The 20,508-nt window shown below is 48.1% G+C and overlaps 1 protein-coding gene across 2 annotated transcripts in view; it reads left to right on the top strand.

Annotated features, from left to right (window-relative positions):
- The first annotated feature begins 11,391 nt into the window (after positions 1-11,391).
- Positions 11,392-20,508, top strand: part of TUBGCP3 (tubulin gamma complex component 3) — a 69,530-nt gene continuing 60,413 nt past the window's right edge. For both annotated transcript variants that reach the window (XM_069970776.1, XM_069970775.1), the window contains exon 1: positions 11,392-11,528. In XM_069970776.1, the coding sequence (XP_069826877.1) occupies positions 11,426-11,528 (103 nt within the window). In that variant the 5' untranslated portion in view covers positions 11,392-11,425. The remainder of the gene's footprint in view (positions 11,529-20,508) is intronic.

Genomic DNA, 20,508 nt, shown 5'->3' with positions numbered 1-20,508 from the left:
CAATTGCATCAAGGTACGTTTGCATTGCATGCGTTTGGCCTGAATTAGGGAGATAGAGGGAGGCAAAAGTGAATACCTGTGCGTTGATCCTACCCTTCACCAGAATCATACGGCCCTCTTCATCACACCGGGTATCTACGAGTTCCCAGGGCAGCGCACGAGAGATAAGAATGCTAGTACCTCTTGCTTTCTGGATCGGTGAAAAGCTATGGTAGGAAAAGGGGAACCAAGAGTTAGTCAGAGAGAACTTATGAGTGGAGAGCATGTGCGTTTCTTGGATAAAGGTGACATGGACAGCCTGTTTCTTGAAGAGATTCTTCATAATTGAGCGTTTGCCGCAGTCATGTAGGCCCTTAACGTTGAGGGAACCTACTTTCAGGTCTCCTTGTAGCCGAGAGGCCATTGCCCTCGAGAGAGTGGGGGTAGGAGAAAGGGGGGAGGAGGAATGAAAATGAGAAAAAAAAGGGGGGGGCAGAGGGAGAGGCGAAGGAGGGAAGGGAAGGAAGGCGGAGCAAGAGAGAACAAACGGGTGAGAGAAGGGGGAGGAGTGGACGCGTGGAGAAAGAGAGGTGAAGGAGGAAGGGAAACTAGGAGAAACAGAAGAGGGGGTAATGGAAAGAGAGGACAGATAGCACTAGCACGTGCTCAATGGAGACAGAGCTCCCAGAATGAAAAAGGGGGAAAGAGAGGAAAAGAAAAAGATAGTGTGGAGACGTAGAAAACCATGGGGTGGGGGGCCCCGGGCCACAACACACAGATCCAATAGAACCCTTCAAAACAGAACAAACACTGAGCCTCCACATCCCAAATTACAACAATAGGTGTGAGGGTGCAGAGGGCCCAGGGCAAAGACTTAGGTTACAACTAATAACAGTAAAAACAAACCACAATATTTGAGGCATCACTAGAGGGTAACAGTGGGCACCAATGTGGGACACATATACGAGTGAAAGTGGACCCATGCAGACCGGACAGAGCAGACCCTGAGGCTAAAAACTTAGTGTGTGATCAGACAAGAAGGGGAGTGTCAAGGTCTGCATGGGTCACCCCCAGCACGAGTCCAACCCTGCGCAGGCCCATCCATAGGGGTGGTCATTGAACCTGGCACCGGCAGGACGTGGTTCCCCCATACACAAGTCCTCTCAGTGCTTAGGGAGACAACATGACCATGCTAACCACGTTAAGCCAGGTAAGTGGTCAAATAGCAGGGCCATCTCAACAAAAACGGCTGATAACATGGTGGACACACGTCTCTGGTCAGGCTCAACGGATGTAGCTGGAGATGGAGGCCTGATCGTGGAAAACAGTGGGGACAGGTGCGTTTGTTTCGCAGCCGCAACTTCTAAGCTTCCATAGGGAGGCCCAAGGAGAGGTCCACAGTTGGTAAAGGCGAGCCCGGTCAGGAGTGATTCAGATCGGTGGAGACTCTGGACCTACGACGTCGTGATTGCACAGTTGGTGGTGGCAAGTCCACAGCCAGCCAATCCGGAATGGAGACTGGAGGCCTATCCAGGAAGGTGAACAGCTGCGGGAGATCCTTGTGACATCTGAGGAAAAATATAGCGGAGTCCTTGCGCACTATAACTTGGAAGGGATGGCCCCACCTGTATGAAGCTCCCGCCTCTTTGATTAGTGTCAGGAGTGGCTGCAGAAGGCGTCTCATAGAAAGTGTTCGAGCAGAGACGTCAGGAAAGAGGCGCACTGTCGTATCCTCATACTGTATAGTACCCGAGTTTCTCATGGCCGCCATTATGCCCTCCTTATCTGAATAGTAGTGTAAGCGGCACAGGACATCTCTTGGTGCAGCGTTTTCCCTCGCCGGTGCTCTCGCCACTCTGTGTACCCTGTCAATAGTATAAGTAGAGTCCAGGGGTCTGGAGGTAGCTATGTTAAAGAGCTCTGTCACCCTACGGGTCAGCTCATCGCCTCTCTGGAGCTCCGGCAGGCCTTTTATACAGACATTGTTTCGCCTCCACCTATTTTCCTGGTCATCTAGGAGGAGTGTGAGGTGGCGGGAGTGTTGGCGAATGCTTGCCATGTCACGTTCTAGGAGATCCAGCCTGGAGGACAAAATGGCGGATGATCCCTCAACTACCGTAGAGCGTTGAGCCAACTCCTCCACTTCCGTGCGCACCTCCGCTATAGCCTGCTGTTGTGCAGATTCTATGCGGCATACCACTGCGTCCAAGTCCTGTCTTGTAGGCAGGGCCAGTATGAGCTCCCGCAGGAGCTGGAAGTCTGAGGTCCGCGTGTCACCTTGTGAGGAGTCCTCCCCTGTCAGGCGTTGGTCTCGGGAGGGCTGCGGCATGGATGTCTCCGACCAGTCCGTTTGTCCCGCAACGTCCCCGGTGTCGGAGTCTGCCCATAACACTGGTGAGTGAGTGTGGTTGCTCGGGAGGGCACGGGGAGAAGGGGCCGGATGCGCAGCAGGCGCCATGTTGCTGCCGCCAGCGGCCTGTAGCCCGGGGCCTGCCGGCTGGAGGTACCTGTCTATGTGGGCGGATGCTACCGCCGAAAGGGTGGCCGGGTGCTGGGGTGTCCCCACTGTCTTCTCCTTGAGGTTCGCCATCTGAACTGTGTTGTAACAGGCTTGTGGAAGGGTGGAACTGCGCGAGGCGGCCCGGAGCTCCGACAAGATGCGTCCTCACGGATCCATAGCTAAGCCACGCCCCCGCCGCCTTATTCTATGTGCAGTTCTCCACACCATCCACAAGCTTAGATGCAGAACCTTTGATACATACCTGTATAACACTTGTCTGTATTTTCTTTCTGCTCTAAAATCACTTCATTTCATTGGTGGACAGTGTCACCTAGGTGAGGCTTTGCAGCAGTTGGGCCCTCTCCCCAGCTGGAAGATAGAGCCCAACTGCTGTTAAGTCCCACCTAGTTGACCCACTTATGAAATGAAGCTAACGTAAAGGGGGTGACAGTATTACTTTAACAGGCTGACATTGTATTGGGGAGAAGGCATTAGTGATGCTTACAGTGAAATGCTGTAAAAGTAAAGTACTGTACATGCCCAAAATGACATGCTTTGTCAATCCACCAGATGGACACCACTATGAAATCAGGGATTACATAAACTGTCTCTCAACATGGGTTATTTACGTGGCATGCTGTACACGCCCCAAGATCTATATTGGCAAGACCAGTTAACTCCTATGGAGAAGGATCTCCAAGCATATTAGTAATATTAACACAGGGAATGACACCTCCCAGGCTAGACACATGAAAGTGCCATGGTGCCACTTTGTCTACTCTCACATTCTGGGGTCTTTCCAAGCAGGGTCGGGACAATGAGTTTTGGTGCCCTAGGCAGAGAAGGCAAATGGCGCCCCCGCCCCTTACACAGACAAAGGAGCATGCTGGGAGCTGTAGTTCTACCTCTATCACACAGGAGCATGCTGGGAGCTGTAGTTCTACCTTAGTCACACAGGTGCATGCTGGGGGCTGTAGTTCTACCTCTGCCACACAGGAACATGCTGGGAGTTGTTGTCCAACCTCAGCCACACAGGTCATGCTGGGAGTTGTTGTCCTACCTCAGCCACACAGGTCATGCTGGGAGTTGTTGTCCTACCTCAGCCACACAGGTCATGCTGGGAGTTAATGTCCTACCTCAGCCACACAGGTCATGCTGGGAGTTGTTGTCCTACCTCAGCCACACAGGTCATGCTGGGAGTTGTCCTACCTCAGCCACACAGGTCATGCTGGGAGTTGTTGTCCTACCTCAGCCACACAGGTCATGCTGGGAGTTGTCCTACCCCAGCCACACAGGTCATGCTGGGAGTTGTCCTACCTCAGCCACACAGGTTATGCTGGGAGTTGTTGTCCTACCTCAGCCACACAGGTCATGCTGGGAGTTGTTGTCCTACCTCAGCCACACAGGTCATGCTGGGAGTTGTCCTACCTCAGCCACACAGGTCATGCTGGGAGTTGTTGTCCTACCTCAGCCACACAGGTCATGCTGGGAGTTATCCTACCTCAGCCACACAGGTCATGCTGGGAGTTGTTGTCCTACCTCAGCCACACAGGTCATGCTGGGAGTTGTTGTCCTACCTCAGCCACACAGGCCATGCTGGGAGTTGTCCTATCTCAGTCACACAGGTCATGCTGGGAGTTGTCCTATATCAGTCATACAGGTCATGCTGGGAGTTGTCCTATCTCAGTCACACAGGTCATGCTGGGAGTTGTTGTCTTACCTCAGTCATACAGGTCATGCTGGTAGTTGTCCTATCTCAGTCACACAGGTCATGCTGGGAGTTGTTGTCCTACCTCAGTCATACAGGTCATGCTGGGAGTTGTCCTACCTCAGTCACACATTCCACTAACACACACACTCCATTAGTACACACACTCACACACACACACTCCATTAGTACACACACACTCACTCCATTAGTACACACACACACACTCACTCCATTAGTACACAACTACTGACCCACCCACACAGCAGTCGCAGTGGAGGAGGACACTGAGGATGTTTCTGAGGATGCCGATTAGTCTCCTCATCGTTCTCTGTCGGGAGGGGGGTGGGGGGTGGGGGGGTTGGGGGATCTGCCATTTCACTTGTCCCTGCACTTCTCCCCTCTCCTGATTGGCTCCAGAGGTCATGTGACATTAATTAGAAGCTTTTCTTCAGCTCCGGAGCCAAGCAGAAGAGAGGAGGAGCAGCGCAGGTCCTGCCGTTGCGGAGCTGGAGCAGAGTGGAGAAGGGATGCTGCTGTGTGAGGTGGGGTGGGGGGATTTTTACGTGAAGCTACATTGCGCCCCCTGTAATTCACCAGGAGATGGCGCCCTAGGCCATCGCCTACCCTGGCCTACCCTTTGTCCCGGCCCTGTTTCCACGAATTAGGTCCTAGACAAAGTAACCTTGATAACAAACTTTTACGTGAACAGACAATGTGGATCTATTGGTTGAAAAACCTCAGTCCCTTTAGTCTTAATGAGGGCATCACATATTCCCCTTTTATCTAAGAACCAGCCCCTTTTCCCTATCATGTTCTTGCATAAGTATTTGTAATAATACACACAACACCATAACTGTGAGTGATCAATCTTTATCTATCAGTTGTTTACATTGTAGTGGATTAATAATTGGGCCATCATATGATCTAATAACAGGCATTGTGAATAATGCTCTTCTTCCTACTTACCATAGGTCTAACACGGTCCATAAGATTGCTGACATGGAGGAAGCATGTGACCAAGCCCCGCCCCCCAGTGTCCACCACTGAGCCTGTATATGTCTATGGAGAACACAGTGGACAGGGCATGGTCACATGCTCCTCCTTGTCGGCCATTTTATGGACTGAAACAAAACAGAGCAGGGCAGCCCAGCCTGGAGGAGGGGAGTCTGATTTTAGCTCTATGAGGTACACAGGGAGCTGCTGTCAGTATATACCTTGAGTACACTTACCAATACTGTACACTGACCTATTTTACTATAAAGTGGCCAACCCCTTTAAGTGGTACGCCATCCACTGGCTCCAACACTTGGTGCAAGGTGATTGGCCCTTCCTACATCCCAATAGAGTGGCTATTTTGGCTCTCAGTCAATATTGTTTCAAGCTGATTGGTTTATGGTCTAGATTGGTAAGGATTGGCAATCTGTCACAAACAGAGTTTATATCAACCCCATAATGACATGTTATCTCTTAGACCCTGTTACCTCTTGCCCAAGGCACTGGGTGTGAAACATGTTGAGGGAGGGCAGAGAGATTTGTATTTTAACATCACAATATTGAGCAGGGCACATTGAGATAGTAAGTGGAACTGCAGCCTCCCCACTACATACATACATACATACATTGCATTGTGGTACTTGGCAATGACATCAGTGTATTGAGGGATAGATTATATAATGTATGTACATCTCAAAAATGCCTGCTTTTAATAGTGTGTGGCACAAAGAGGAATCTGTAATGCCTGGATCCACTGAACCGTCACTAGCGATGGCACTAACCTCACCAGGGAGCGGAGTCTAAGGGGACGCTGGTTTTCACCATAGCCCGCCGCAAGGCGGGATGGACTTGCTGCGGCAGGCGACCCCCAGGTCGCTACCCCTGGCTTGATTGCTAGTGACGGCAGGCGAGGCGTGGCAGGAGCAGTAGGCAGGAGGTGCAGGCAGAGGTCTGTAGGCGTAACCGCAGGTGACAGGCTGAACACAGGAGCAATGAAGTGACAGGGGAGCAGGAACCAGGAACAAGGACTAGGGACCAGGTAGCGGATAGGAACAAGGAACAAATACTGAGGTCAGGAACAACAGGGAGCTGGGCCAAACGCTATGGGAAGCATGTAGAGGCTCAAACACGAGGGACAAGGCATGCTGGGATTTATAGGGAGTGATTCGGTGTAACTTCCGAATAGGGGCGGACTGGCCCTTTAAATCTGAGACAGCCGGCGCACGCGCCCTAGGAGACGGGGACGTGCGCGCCGACCGGCACAGCGGGAGACAGGAGCGGAGGAAGGTGAGGCGCCCCCAGGGGCCGAACTAGCAGCAGCGCCGGGTCCCGATACTGGGACACCGGCGGCTGCCCGCAGGGAGGAGGAGTTGCGGCGGCGGCCTGGAGCGCGGGACGCTGCCGCAGCCGTGACAGAATCTAACAACTATATTGAGCACAGTGGGGAATAACTATTTTCTAGGGCATAAAGGGAGATACCTACTGTATGGGGGCACAGGGCAAGGCTATCTTATATATGTGGCACAGAGGGGGCCCTATTACTGTATATATGCACAGAGGGTGGCGTACTTTTGTATTGAGGCACACCAAGATCTACTATATTGGGGAACAGAGAAGGCGTAACTACTATATGGGGGTACAGATGGGGCCTTACTACTGTGTGAGGGCACAGAGGGGTCTAACTACTACTTGAGGGCACACATTAGGCCTAAACGCTACATGGCCTCACAAACTGGGATTGTTACTGTGTAGAGCAATACACATTGGGAGTTTTCTTAGAGGTAAGTATGGCATTTGAATGGACAGAATATAATGTTTGTCTGGCAAATTCTGTGGAAACAAGTTGTTGCCATAATTCTTCATGATGGCCTAGTCCAGATGAAGAACAAGAAAAATGACTCCAATCAGCATACCTCAACTCCCAGCATACCTTGGGTGTTTCATAGGCTTGGAGTTGTAGTTTGTCACAAGGGAGTCGGGACACAGATACAGATAACTCTGGGCATGCCATTTCTCACTGGTTCTTCATTGTTGGGCTGCCAGGATCAGTTCTACTGATGGGCTCTAGGCACCCCAGTACCACAATGTCTGTCTGCATACATGATGTAAGAGAAAATGCGATTTGTCAGATCTGGCTACCTCCTTTTATTTTTTTAGTGATCATTTGTCTATTGTAGGCACTTGTGAAGGCGGACAGAAGACAGCATGGCACTCTGACCAAACTGTGGACACAGTCCCAAATACAGCTAGCTGTTATCATTTCACAACCACAGTAACTGTTCTTTGAGATCAAAGCACACAAGCTAGTCTTCAATTTCCACATGCATTAATGATGCCCAGGTTCACTGGTTGTTTTTCCCTGGACAGCTTTGGTAGATCACTAAATGCATACAACGCATTTGAAAATAACTTGCATTTTGACCAGAGGCAGAGAGGCTAAATTATTGGCAACAACAGTTCTTTATGCCTAGGTCAAATTGCTTTCCAAGAGTATGGCACATGATTACAATGTGCTCTTTTCATCTATAGTATTTGTTTGAAAAGTTGCCTTGAAAAGTTAAAACATAGGGGGACATTTACTACTAAGTCTAGAACGTGGGATTTGTCTGGTTTTTATCAAGATGAATAGGACAAACAAAATATTAATAAATTTGTGAAAAAACAATTGTCACAAAAAAAAAAAACAAACAAATTCAACTTGTACTGACAAGTTTGTGCAACCTTTTAAAAAGCCGCAAATGATAAATTGGATGCAAATCCCAAATTATGCAAATATTTGGGTGAATACTCAAAATAGGCAGATTAAAAAATAAGATCGAAAAAATATTTGCCTGTCAAATACTGGTTTATAAATAGAACTTAGACCAAAAACGGGCAAAAAATTCAATTATTCACCTTAAAAAAGGCGCAAAGCCCTTCATATACATTTCATATTATATTGTACAAAGAACAGATTTATCTTTGTCAGCATTGATCACTACATGACATCTTTATAATCACATTTTATATAGCTTTTATATATTTAACTGCACTGTACCTAGAATATGTTGACTGACAACTCCCCTGTGACTCAGTACTCTTTTTTTCTTTTTTTTATTGTCACTGGAAAACTAGTTCCCAACTTTGCAAAATGTGAGGGGGGGGGGGGGGGTGCTCTGGCAAAGAGATCTGTAAGTCAAGAGGATGTATATTAGATGTGTAGTAGTTATATAGCAGTTTGGGAGCAATGAGAGAGTAATATGCAGCTGGCATGACCACACAGTTTTATAAAAAGGAGATCCTATCCTCTATGGATTGAAGAAACCACAGTGCTCTTTAAATGGGTTATCCATCGCTACAAAAACATGGCCACTTCTACATCATTGCTAACGACGTCTTACTAAGCTGCGCATGCGCAGTACTGTGGGTGAAACCACTGCTGTACTACGCCGCCCAGGCGCAGTACCGCAGCATCTTCTCCGGCTGCACTGCGCATGCGCAGCTTAGTAAAGACGTCGGCCAGGCCGACGTGCAAAGCCGCCCCCCCCCAATGACGTCACAATGCGGCGCTTTCTACACACGCCAAGAGGGGCGTGATTACAGCGCTGGAGCCGGCCCAGGACACGGACTACTTGAAGAAGACACCCGCCTACCGTGACTACTTGAAGAAGCCGCCCGCCCACCGTGACTACTTACATGGTAATTTGCATAGAGCCCGGGAGACTAATAAACTAACTTTGCGGGCTCTATGTACAGGGGACGGAGGGGACAGGGGGATGGTTAGGAAGCGTGCTGGCTGATCTCCCAGCACGTTTCCTTAGCTTTATAGTCAATTTTTGTGTGATTGGTTCCCTTTAATCTCTTCAATGATTACCAGTGCTTGTACCTGCATAGCCATACTTTTAGTAGTGGTGGTGCAAGGTAGTGTAACCATGCCCCATTTAAGTGAACAAAGGTACTACCTTGCACTGCTGCTATGAAAAGTATGGTAGTGCATGTATGAGTGCTGTTACACATTGTATAGGCCCCTTCAAACAGCTGATTGGTGGGGGTGCTAGAAAACAGGCCGCTGCTTATCTAATATTATAAGGCTGAATAACCACTCTTTAAGGTGTCAAAAACAGTGCTGTACTTAGCACTCTCCACTCCAGCGCTGTCGCTGCTACAACATGACGCTAAATAGCTTATATACTGATTATGTTGTTGTTGGCAAGGATGTCCAGTCAGCATGGCAACTGGACACGATTTGATCACAGTGGCCTATTTAAGCAGGCTAGGTCTTCCAGAATGTTGCCCAAGAGTCATCATAGCACAGCTCAGTTCCTGTTCACTCTTTCTGGTTCTGGGCTCTCTTGCTAAACTACATAATAATATCAAGGCCTGCTAGATAAACCCAGTCAGGTATCTCACTCATGGCCTCAGCATAAAGTTTACAGTGCAATTCCTGATACAATTCCTGTTTCTGGTCACTGCCCCTAGTACCTACTGGTTTTGTTACACAGGTTCCTGGTACTTCCTGCTCCTGTCTGAGCCTTACCTCTATGCCCTGTTCCTGGCATCACCTGGTTCTAACCCTGGTCTGTTCTTTGCCAGTCCCCTCTTTCTGGTCTACTCCTAGTTTATACTCCATGTTTCGGTTTCTAGCTACTAGCCTGCTACTAGACACAGCCCTTTTGTCCTATGACCAGGTTTCCATTCCTTCTTCATACCTGTGTCCTGCCTGCTGGTGGTGATGCATCTTGCTGCCAACTGATGACTATTTTGAGAAATGAGACCTTGAAATCAGCCTGCAGCAAAATCTATATAGTCAAATACTGTACAGTCATGTGGGGATAAAAACCAGGGGAACCCTTAGTCTGCACTATACTGTAGGCAGCAGATGAGCAGCTTATTAAAAAACATTCTTGTTTTGCAATAATACGAATGGCATCAGAAATATGTGGAAACTGCTTAAATCAGGGGTGGGTAACCTCCGGCCTGCAGGCCGCATCCATCCCTTAAGATCCTCTGATGCGGTCCGCGGGAGCATGTCTGTGCAGATTGTCCAGAGCTGAAATACCTATTGGGTCTTGCGCTATAGTCGAAGTATTTCTCAGTGTATCGATTGTTAGCTGTTGCTGCCGTATGCAGTTGGAGTCCCGGGCACTACAGTCACTGCTGTACTACGGATCAGTTATGCGCTGCAATCTATTCCAATCCCTGAGGTTGTTAGGCTGGAGTGTACTACCTGCCTGGCTGAGCAATTTTTTATATGCTCTCTAGGTCCCAACTAGTCCCATCTCCGTTTTTGCCTATATAACACCTCTATTGTAAGCTCTGGATACAGTAGTTTAAACATGCCATGCCCAAGGGTCATTGTGCGTTGATGCCAGCAGCATGTCTGGCTGGTGATGCGCACTGTATAAGATTGACTGCGGTGGCCACTAGACAGGAGGGTACCATGCATGCTGGCTTCTGTACATTAGGGCAGCAAGAAGACCTGTGTTGCTTTGACTTAGAGGACAAAGCAAAAGACCAGGACAGCACTGGAACGAAGGAAAGGTAAGTAGGATGTTTTTTTTTTATTTGATAAGGACCAGAGGCACCATTGGGGATTAACTTAAAGCGACTGTACCCACACCTGCCCCCCCCCCCCCCAAACCCTTCGGATAGCTGCTTTTAATCCAAGATCTGTCCTGGGGTCCGTTCAGCAGGTGATGCTGTTATTGTCCTAAAAAACAACTTTTAAACTGGCAGCCCCATGCCCAACCCTAAAACATTTAATGAACCCTAAAACATTCCACCACAAACTCTTCCCTAGACTTCTTACCCTTTTTAACTCATTTCTTCGTGTAGAGGATTTATACCCACCATCATGCTTCATTCCTATATCACCCTTATACCTAAACCAAGTGCTCCAACTATTGTCCCATAGCCTTGCGCAACTCAGACTTTAAACTCTTTACCAAGATTTTGGCAAATAGGTTGGGTTATTGGCTTTCCTCTGTTATTGACAAAGACCAGTTGGGGTTCGTCTTGGTTCGCCAGGGTGCGGACAATACAAGAAGGGCAATTGATAACATAGATGTAGTCAAAAAGCAGTCAGACCAGATGCTCCTTCTCAGTTCAGATGCCGAAAAGGACTTCATCTGATCATCTGGGCTGGCCCTTTTTGTTTGAGATGTTGCAGTATGGTATGACAGGCTTCTTCTTAACAGCAATCCAGGGCTTATACCCACGGCGGCTGTTAAACTGCCAACTGTCTGACCACTTCCCCCTACGTAATGGCACACATCCTTTTGTTGCCCTTGCTGTTTGTTATGTGCATAGAGCCCCTGGCGTCTGCCATTTGGAATAATCCAGACATAAAGGATGTGACATTTAAAGGTAAGAAAGTTAAGATTATGCTTTTTTGCAGATGATGTCCTCCTCACTTCATCTGAGCTCCTAACTACTTATACACAACTTCCTTCACTCCTTCGGAGTACTGTCAGGTAAGGCTGGGTTCACGCTGTGTTTTTGCAATCCATTACCTGAATTCAGGTAGCGATGACTCACCAATTAGACATAGTTACAGGGATAGGTGGGAGGCTGTGTTGTCTAGACCACTACTTCTCAATACCAGTCCTCAGGCCTCACCAACAGGTCATGTTTTGAGGATTTCCCATACAAAGAACACCTGTGAGAATACCTGATGCACTGAGTATAATTATATCACCTGTGAAATACTAAGGAAATCCTCAAACATGACCTGTTTTTTTTTTATAAATGTATTTTTATTGAGAGTTTTAAAACATTTTATAACACAGTAATACACCAATGCGGACAATGCTAATAAAAACATGCCACGTGTGACAAGGTAATCCAGCATAGAGTTACAAAGGCAAAACATCATCTTCCATTGAAAAGTACAATAGGAGAAATAAAGAGTGCAATAATCTTTAGAGTTCCGCTTCACACACCACAAGACAAGACTGACAGACAAACAAAACTAGGGGAGACATACCAGGAAATGGGGGGGGGGGAGGGGGGGGGGGGGGAAGGAAGAAAAAGAAGCTCAGGTGGTCGCTCATCAAGTGTAACCCTGTGTGGAAGAATAAGCATCCCACGGACACCACACCTGATCAAAGACTTCTATCTTTTCATGTAGGGAGGCCGTAAGGTGTTCCAAGGAGCGTATCTCTTTAATTCTGGACACCAAATCTGTGAAAGGAGGGAGGGTCTGTTGCTTCCAGTGCCGTGCGATTAAAGTTTTGGCCGCGGTCAATAAATTTAGTAAGAGTTTGGTAGGTTTTTTGCCAAACGTTTTAGGAATCAAGTTTAGTAGGCACACTACTGGGTCGCAAGGGATAGGGTGTGCAAAAATAGTAGAGAAAGCGTTGCAAAAATTTGCCCAGTAAGATTTAACAACCGGACAAGTCCAAAAGATGTGATATAGAGAACCTGTGGATTGTAGACACCTCCAACACATAGGGGAGATAGTCCCATTCAGTTTGTGCAAGAGCTCAGGGGTATGATACCAGGCCATTAGTAGCTTATATTGTGTCTCCTTGTAAGTCACGCAAATAGAGGAAGAGGCGGCCCGGTCCCAAATAATGCTCCAACACTCCGGAGATATCACCCGCCCCAAAGCCACTTCCCATTTATCCATATACTTGTGACGAGTTGGGGTGTCGTCTAACGGGGAACCCAGAATTCCGTAGATATCCGAGATCAGACCTTTGGCCGATGGGCTATTTCTAATCCGCTGCTCGAACGCTGTTGGCCTAGAAACTGTGGTGGTGCCCAAACACCCCCTCATATAATGTTGTAGCTGCAAATAAGTATACCTTTCAGAAGAGGGTATGTTGTGTTTGTCAGCTAGTTCCTCAAAGGGTAACAGCGTACGGGTAACCGGGTTAACCACATCAGCAAATTGAAAGAGTCTCCTGCCTCCCCAAACACGCACAACACTTGATTCCAGCCCGGGGGCAAAAGATGGATGAAGTAGAAATGAGATGAGCGGAGGGGCAGGAGACACAAGCCGAAATTTTGAGGTGCAAGTAGACCAGATACATCTAGTAAATGCAATAGGACCTAGTAGGCGTGTGGAGACAGGGGAGGGGGGAGTGTGGTGCCACAAGAGAGAGTTGGGGTGCATGGGGGCCAACCATCTCTTCTCAATTTCCGCCCATTTGTTATAAGCGTGATATCTGGACCAAGAGGCGACAGGCCGTAGATGAGCGGCCCAATAGTAATGCAATAGGTTCGGTACTGCCATACCTCCTTGAGATTTGCTGGACATCATAACCGATTTAGGTATTCTATGACGTTTATCATTCCATATAAATTTGAAAAGGGCAGTTTGGAGAGATTTAAGTTCACGCATAGGCACTTTAACAGGGAGGGTTTCAAAAAAGTATAAAAGTTTAGGTAAAATGGTCATCTTAACTGCTGCAATGCGACCCAGAAGAGAGATATAATGGCCTTTCCATTTAGTGAGTAACACTCTAATTTCTTTAAACAAATTGGGATAGTTAGCAGAATAAAGTGAGTTATAGGAGGGTGTCAAGCGAATGCCCAAATACCGTATGGAGGTGGAGGACCACTTATACTTGAAATTAGAACATAAAGTTCGAAAGATTGGATCAGGTAGGTTGAGGGGCAAAGCTTCTGTCTTAGACGTATTCACTTTATAGCCAGACACTAAACCAAAGGAGTCCAACAGGTCTTGTAAGATCGGGATGGTAGTATGTAGGTTAGTCAGTGTAAGGAGGACATCGTCCGCAAATAACATAATTTTAAATTCTTTCCCTCGAATGTTCACTCCAGTAATATTCCCATTGTCTCTAATGGCCGCCGCCAGGGGTTCTATACAAAGAACAAACAGCAATGGAGATAAAGGGCAGCCCTGGCGGGTTCCATTGGAGAGAGAAAATGTCTTGGATTGGTGATGAGCAGATTTAATAGATGCAGTTGGTCCAGAGTATAGGTTTTTAATGGCAGTCAAAAAAGGTCCCGCAAAACCAAAATGCCGTAGGGTCTCAAAAAGAAAGGGCCAACCGAGGCGATCAAACGCCTTTTCAGCGTCAAGGCTGAGTAACAAGGCCTGGTCCGATTGCAAATTAACCGCGTCTACTATGTCCACTGCTCTCCGCGTATTGTCTGCTCCCTGTCGCCCCAGAACAAAGCCCACCTGATCAGCATCCACTAGAGTAGGAAGCCAATAACTGAGGCGATTAGCCAAGATTTTAGTAAACAACTTCAGGTCGGCGTTTAGCAGTGCTATAGGCCGATAACTGGCGCAGTCCTGCGGATCTTTGTCTGGTTTAGGGAGCAGAGTAATGAGGGAGTGCAGCATGGTGGGCGGTATGGGGGAGCCGTCAAGAAAAGAGTTAAAAAGAGAGACCAGGCGCGGGACTAGGTCAGCTGAATAAACCTTGTAGTACAGGTACGTGAAACCATCAGGGCCCGGTGATTTGCCCGGAGGCAGGGTCTTCAAGACCTCCTCCAACTCTTCAGATGTAATAGGGGAGTTAAGGTCAGCAAGCGCATCTACAGGGAGTCTAGGCAGGTGGCATTGAGCCAGGAAATCTCCAATCTTTCGCGCCCTGGCTTCAGGGTCTGAGGGCAGAGAAGATGGGAGAGAATAAAGCTTGGAAAAATAATCAGTTAGAATAGCTGCGGTGTCCGAGGGATGAAATTTAAGTGAACCATTATGGTCCCGCAGCGCTTGTGGAGACTGGGCAGCCGTGCGCTCCGTAAGCATGCGCGCCAGCAGGGTGTGGGCCTTATTTCCCTTCTCATAGAACCGTTGCTTCGAATAAAGGAGCAAGCGCTCTACTTTATGCATAGCCAGGTCCCGAAGGAGAGCTCGCGCCGCTATCAGTTTGCGCAGGACAGTCACTGAGGGTCTGGCTATTAGAGCCGCTTCCAGATCTTTAATTTTTTTGGTAGTATCAACCATCTGTGCCTGTCGATCCCTCTTGTGCCTGGCACTAAGCGCTATACAATGGCCACGAATTACAGCTTTGTGTGCCTCCCAGAGAACAGTCTGTGAGGACACAGAGCCTTCATTTTCTAGGAAATAGGAAGTTAGGCAGCTCTTAATGGAGTCTCGGGAAATCTGATGTTTCAATAGGGATTCATTGAGTCTCCAATGACATTGGCGAGTGGGGGTAAGGAGTGAAGCTACGGTGACAATCACCGGGCCATGATCAGACCACGAAATCGGGCCTATATCTGAGTCTTAAAGTAGCCGCACCACAGGTACATTCCCAAAAAAGTAGTCAATGCGCGTATGTGTATTGCGAGGGTGAGAAAAGAAAGAATAGGTGGCCTCGGTAGGGTGTCCTATGCGCCATAGATCATACAGGCCATATAACCGAATCAGTTTCCGGAACTCCGTGGAGAGCCGTCCCTGTTCCGAAGTCGGCGGGTGACCCAGCATGGAGTGCCTATCAGCCCGCTCCGAGAAGGGCAGGTTAAAGTCCCCTCCCACAACAAGGGGGGCAGGGGAAGACTTGGCCAGGCGCTTAAGCACCCTCCTGAGGAAGGGGATTTGGAGCCTATTAGGGGCATAAAGGTTACAGAGGGTTACAGGCCTACCTTGTAGTGTGCCTTCTACAATAACATATCTTCCCCCTGGGTCGGAAAATGCAGCTGTGACTTGAAGAGGACAATTGCGTGAGACAAGGATAGCCACTCCTGCCCGTTTACAGCCCTTAGAGGCAGAGTATACCACTGGGTAGTGATGTCTAGCAAAATTAAAATTAGCAGAAGAGTCGAAGTGAGTCTCTTGGATGAATGCTATATCTGCATGGAGGGTGCGAAGCTCTTGTAGGAGGAGGCGTCTTTTAGAGTTAGAGTTAAGCCCCCTAACATTCAGAGATACTAGCTTAGCCATAAGATCCAAAACTAATTAAAAAATGCTGATTATCCAACTTACCCAGTAGTGTAAGTAGCGGGAACAACAGGGTAGGGATCAACTTACGCCCAATAATCGGCACCAGAAGCAACTTAGAAGGATCCACAGTGAGGAACACCTGTGCAGGGGGGGGAAGAAACAAGAGGAAAAGGAAGAGACATAGACGCCACAAGAAAACAAACAAAAACATGCACAACATAGCAAATGAACCAATGGCACTAGACCAAAAACCTACAGCAAAACCGGTAGGTAGGGGTAACACACCTAAAATGGTGTGGGACCACTAAAATCTTCCAAACCTAGCAAAGGTAGAGGAAGACTGAAAAAAACCCCAAGGGGGATACAGAAAAACCAACAAGAAGCAAAACTGAGTAAGGTGATATGACAATTAAACCGTGGACTCCGTCCACACAGTAATAAAGCAAAAGATATACTGGTAGAGAAGGCCTATGTAAGACTTATGCATAAGTAGGCCTGCCATCAATCATAAAGGTAGCCACTTCAAAGTTCAACTAAGGTGGGTGGTCTGGAGAGCCTTGGAGGGAAGAGGAGGGAGTGTGAGACTTCGATCTACGGCGTTTCTGAGCCACCTGCTGCCACACCGTAGCTGGGGGAGGGGGGGGGGAAGAAAGAGTCCAATCCTCTATCTGTGGCACTGGGATCTCTAGTGAGGTGCAAAAGGACTCCAGATCCCCCAAATCCCTGAGGGTGGCTGATCTTCCATCTCTGCGTGCCACCAATGCAAACGGAAAGTTCCAGCGATAATTAATCTGTCGCTCACGAAGGATGGCTAGGAGCGGGCGCAGGCAGCGTCGCTTTTGCAGGGTCACCCAGGAAAGGTCGGGGTAAAGTTGTATAAGTGCGCCATCAAAATCAAAGTCTTTGAGCTGCCGGGATTTTTGCATGATCCGCTCTTTTAGGGCAAAGTCATGTATGCAGCAAATGACATCTCGTGGGGTGCCAGAGGTAGACTTTGGCTTCAAAGCCCTATGAGCTCTATCCAATTTGATTTTATGTGAGGACTGCTCTCCTAAAATGCCGTTGAAGATGGCTTCCAATGTGTCCTGTAGGTCCTCATCTTGAGTAGCTTCAGGAAGGCCCCGCACCCTGATATTATTACGCCTTCCTCGATTATCAAGATCTTCCAGATGGCGTTGCATATTATTTAGTGCTGTGGATTGGTGATCGACAGTATCCCTCAGTTGGGCCACATAGGAGCGAGATTGATCATGCTCTTCCTCTAATGTCTCAACTCTGGAAGTAATGTGCTGGAGATCTTTCCGCAATCCGGAGATTTCCACCCTGCAAGCATCTTGTACTTTAGTAATGAGAGCGTTAAAGTCACTTTTAGTGGGCAATTGAGAAAGCAGCTTTTGCATGCCCCCCTGAGTTTGTAGATCAGGGTGGGAAGAGTCAGAGTCCGAGTCCCCCTGTCGGGGCCAAAGGTCAAGTTGCGGGACTTCTCCTCTAGCCTTGTCCTTTTGTTTATGGGGAGTCTGTGAGGCCCTCTGCGCCCTAGTTTTGTCCCCCCTTGGGGGTTTGGGGGCTGCAGACATCTCGGTATCCCGCAATGTGGGATCTCTGGGAAAGGGCTCAGGGAGAAAGGTGCCACTAAAAAGATCCTGGGGGCCCCTCAGCAAGTCCAATCTGGAGCAGGAATAGGAAGCCACACACTCAGGGGAAGCCACACATTCAGGGGGTGTTGCAGGGGGGGAAGCCGCAGGACCACAGGGGGGCAGGGTAGGAGTATGGGCGGCAGGGGTTAAAGCAGGTGGCCACGTGCTTTGTGTCGGGGAGCTGTGCCCGGCAGTAGGCCCCAGGCAAGATGGCGCCCGCCTCTCTTCCCGCCCTGCTTCTCCCACACTCACTGTTTCCCCGCTGGGGCTGGAGGCTCTCCGAGGTGGCGACGAGGCACCGACCGATCCTTGCCCCTCCGGGCCAGCCACAGGTGAGCGAGTGTCTGGGGGTTGCCGGTGATCTCCCCGCGGTAGGCTGCGGTCCTCCAGGGAGCTAGGCGTCACGACGCTGTGGGGGCAAGATGGCGCCCGTCCTCCACTCCCTGCAGTCTCTTCGGCCCGGTCCGCGGCCGGGGTTGCGGCGGTCACCACCAGAGCGTGCAGGGGAGAATCCGCAGAGTCACACACAGGAGTAGCAGGGCGCCCAGGATCAGAGGTCCGGTGACGGTTTGGGACCAGGCGACGGCGGGGCCTCCTCAGATGCGGCGGGGAGCGCCGGGGCACAGCCGGATCAGGGAGCAGGTACCAGTCAATTGTCCGGTTGCCCGATTTTGGGCGGCAGACAGGTCCGGGTGGTTGCGGGGTCCCCTTAGAGGTCTTCCCCATAAGGGGAATCGGCAGGCAGGGCAGGTTATAGGCCTTTTTAGCTGGCTGTGTGGACGGAGCTCCTCACACACACGTCTGCTCACATCGGTGGTTCGCTCCGCCCCCAACATGACCTGTTTGTGAGGCCTAAGGACTGGAATTGAGAAGCACAGGTCTAGACTGGTGTCCTCAGAGGCTTGGCAGATCATCTGGAAGAGAACTTCCTCAATATGTACCAGCTACTCAGAGACTCATTATAAGCTTCTTATGCATTTGTATCATACCCCTGAGTTACTGAAAAAACTGAATAGCTCGGTTTCACCCACCTGTTGGAGAAGTTCTCGTGTTTGGGTCTCTTTATCATATCTTTTGGACTTGCCTAAACATCCAAGGATATTGGTCACAAGTTAGCACACTTATTAGAACAGTTTTAGACACACAGATAGGTTTGGGTCCTTTGGTTTATTTGCTAAATTTGACACCAAAAACACTTGGAAAAAAAACCGTTACAACTTCTCCCACTTTTCCAGGACTGGATCTATCTTTTCCCAGCACCCAGAGAGGAGCAGACTTCCAAGCCCGCAGCCTGATGAGCCTGATGTAGATAAAAAAAATAAAGCGCTTTGCTTTGTTCCTACTGTAACCTCTCTCATCTCTAATCATGAAAATAAAAGGATAATCATAGAGATAAAAGAAATAGAAGGATAATCATGGAAATTGAATATTTTGGTCATAATGTAAAATAGAAGACTATACAATATACAATATACATCACAAGTGTACAAGAGTATCAAAAACTAGATTTTAAATGCATCAGATAAAATGGAGACACTAGTGGGAACATGGGTGAATGTGAAGATATGCACCTATTAGTGTTCACTGGGTATATAAGCATTTAGTATTAAAACATGATAGTATTTAGGAAATATATTAGTCCCTGTGGCTAATCCTGTACATATCTGCACATTCACCCATGTCTTACATCTTACATAATTGAATAATATATTGAAATCAATCTCCATGATTATGCTCCTATTTCTTTTACCTCTACCATTATCCTTTTATTTTCATGATTATTGTTTTTGTTTTTAAGATTAATATTACCTGTTATGTTTCATCCATGGGGCAACCCCACTATGTTTCTTTATTAATATGTTTTTTATTAAAATGTGTCTAACCCAGTCCAGGGTTTCCTATCAGCCCCAAAACGATGAACTATGTGAACCATTTGACTGTGATAAAAGTATAATCCTCTACCTACTGACTCACATACTGATAAATAATGCCACTGAAGAAAGGGTATATTTTAGACTTCAAAACGTGTCTGGTTACAACTATACACCCCAAGACCAGGGGAGTCAAATATCTGCTTGTTTAGCAAAGATCAAAATTGGGGCCCTGTAAACATCTTATTGTTAGAAACCATGCACCGGCTTTAATCGCTGCTGCCACTACTCTAACTATATACCATCATTGCTACCACTACGCTGATTACAGAGCAGGAGTCCAAAGCGAGGACACGCTGCTGGCATCAACGCACAATGACCCTTGGGCATGGCATGTTTAGACTACTGTATCCAGAGCTTAGGTGTTATATAGGCAATAACAGAGATGGGACTAGTTGGGACCTAGAGAGCATATAAAAAAATTGCTCAGCCAGGCAGGTAGTACACTCCAGCCTAACAACCTCAGGAATTGGAATAGATTGCAGCGCAATTTGTGAAATTGCTTTTTTTGACCCAAATTGCCCCCATAAATGATATTTTGGGGTTCCGTCATTCATTTTATGGCAGATTGAAAGATGCCACTACAAAGTAGACCTGTTCCTGAAAACAAACAAGCCCCAACATGGCCCTGTAGGTGGAAAAATGAAAGTTATAGGTCTTAGAAGGTGAGGAGGAAAAAACCCAGAATGCAAAAGTGACAATTGTTTAACTCGCAGTCCAAACAGCCTCTCGTCCTCTGCATACACATCCACTCCATGCATCACCACCATCTCCTAAGACAGCTATGTGTTTAGGTTAATATCCTGCCGTCTATTATGGTCAGGATACTATACGCATTAGGATTCCCCGGCAATGGCTCTCTACCGTGCAGCCGCTATACTACCCGACCCTGCAAGGAGAGAGCGGAACTATAG

The sequence above is a fragment of the Dendropsophus ebraccatus genome, chromosome 5 (genome assembly GCF_027789765.1).
Source record: "Dendropsophus ebraccatus isolate aDenEbr1 chromosome 5, aDenEbr1.pat, whole genome shotgun sequence".
In the NCBI taxonomy this organism is placed as follows: Eukaryota; Metazoa; Chordata; class Amphibia; order Anura; family Hylidae; genus Dendropsophus; species Dendropsophus ebraccatus.
This window is presented reverse-complemented; position numbering and strand designations above follow the sequence as displayed.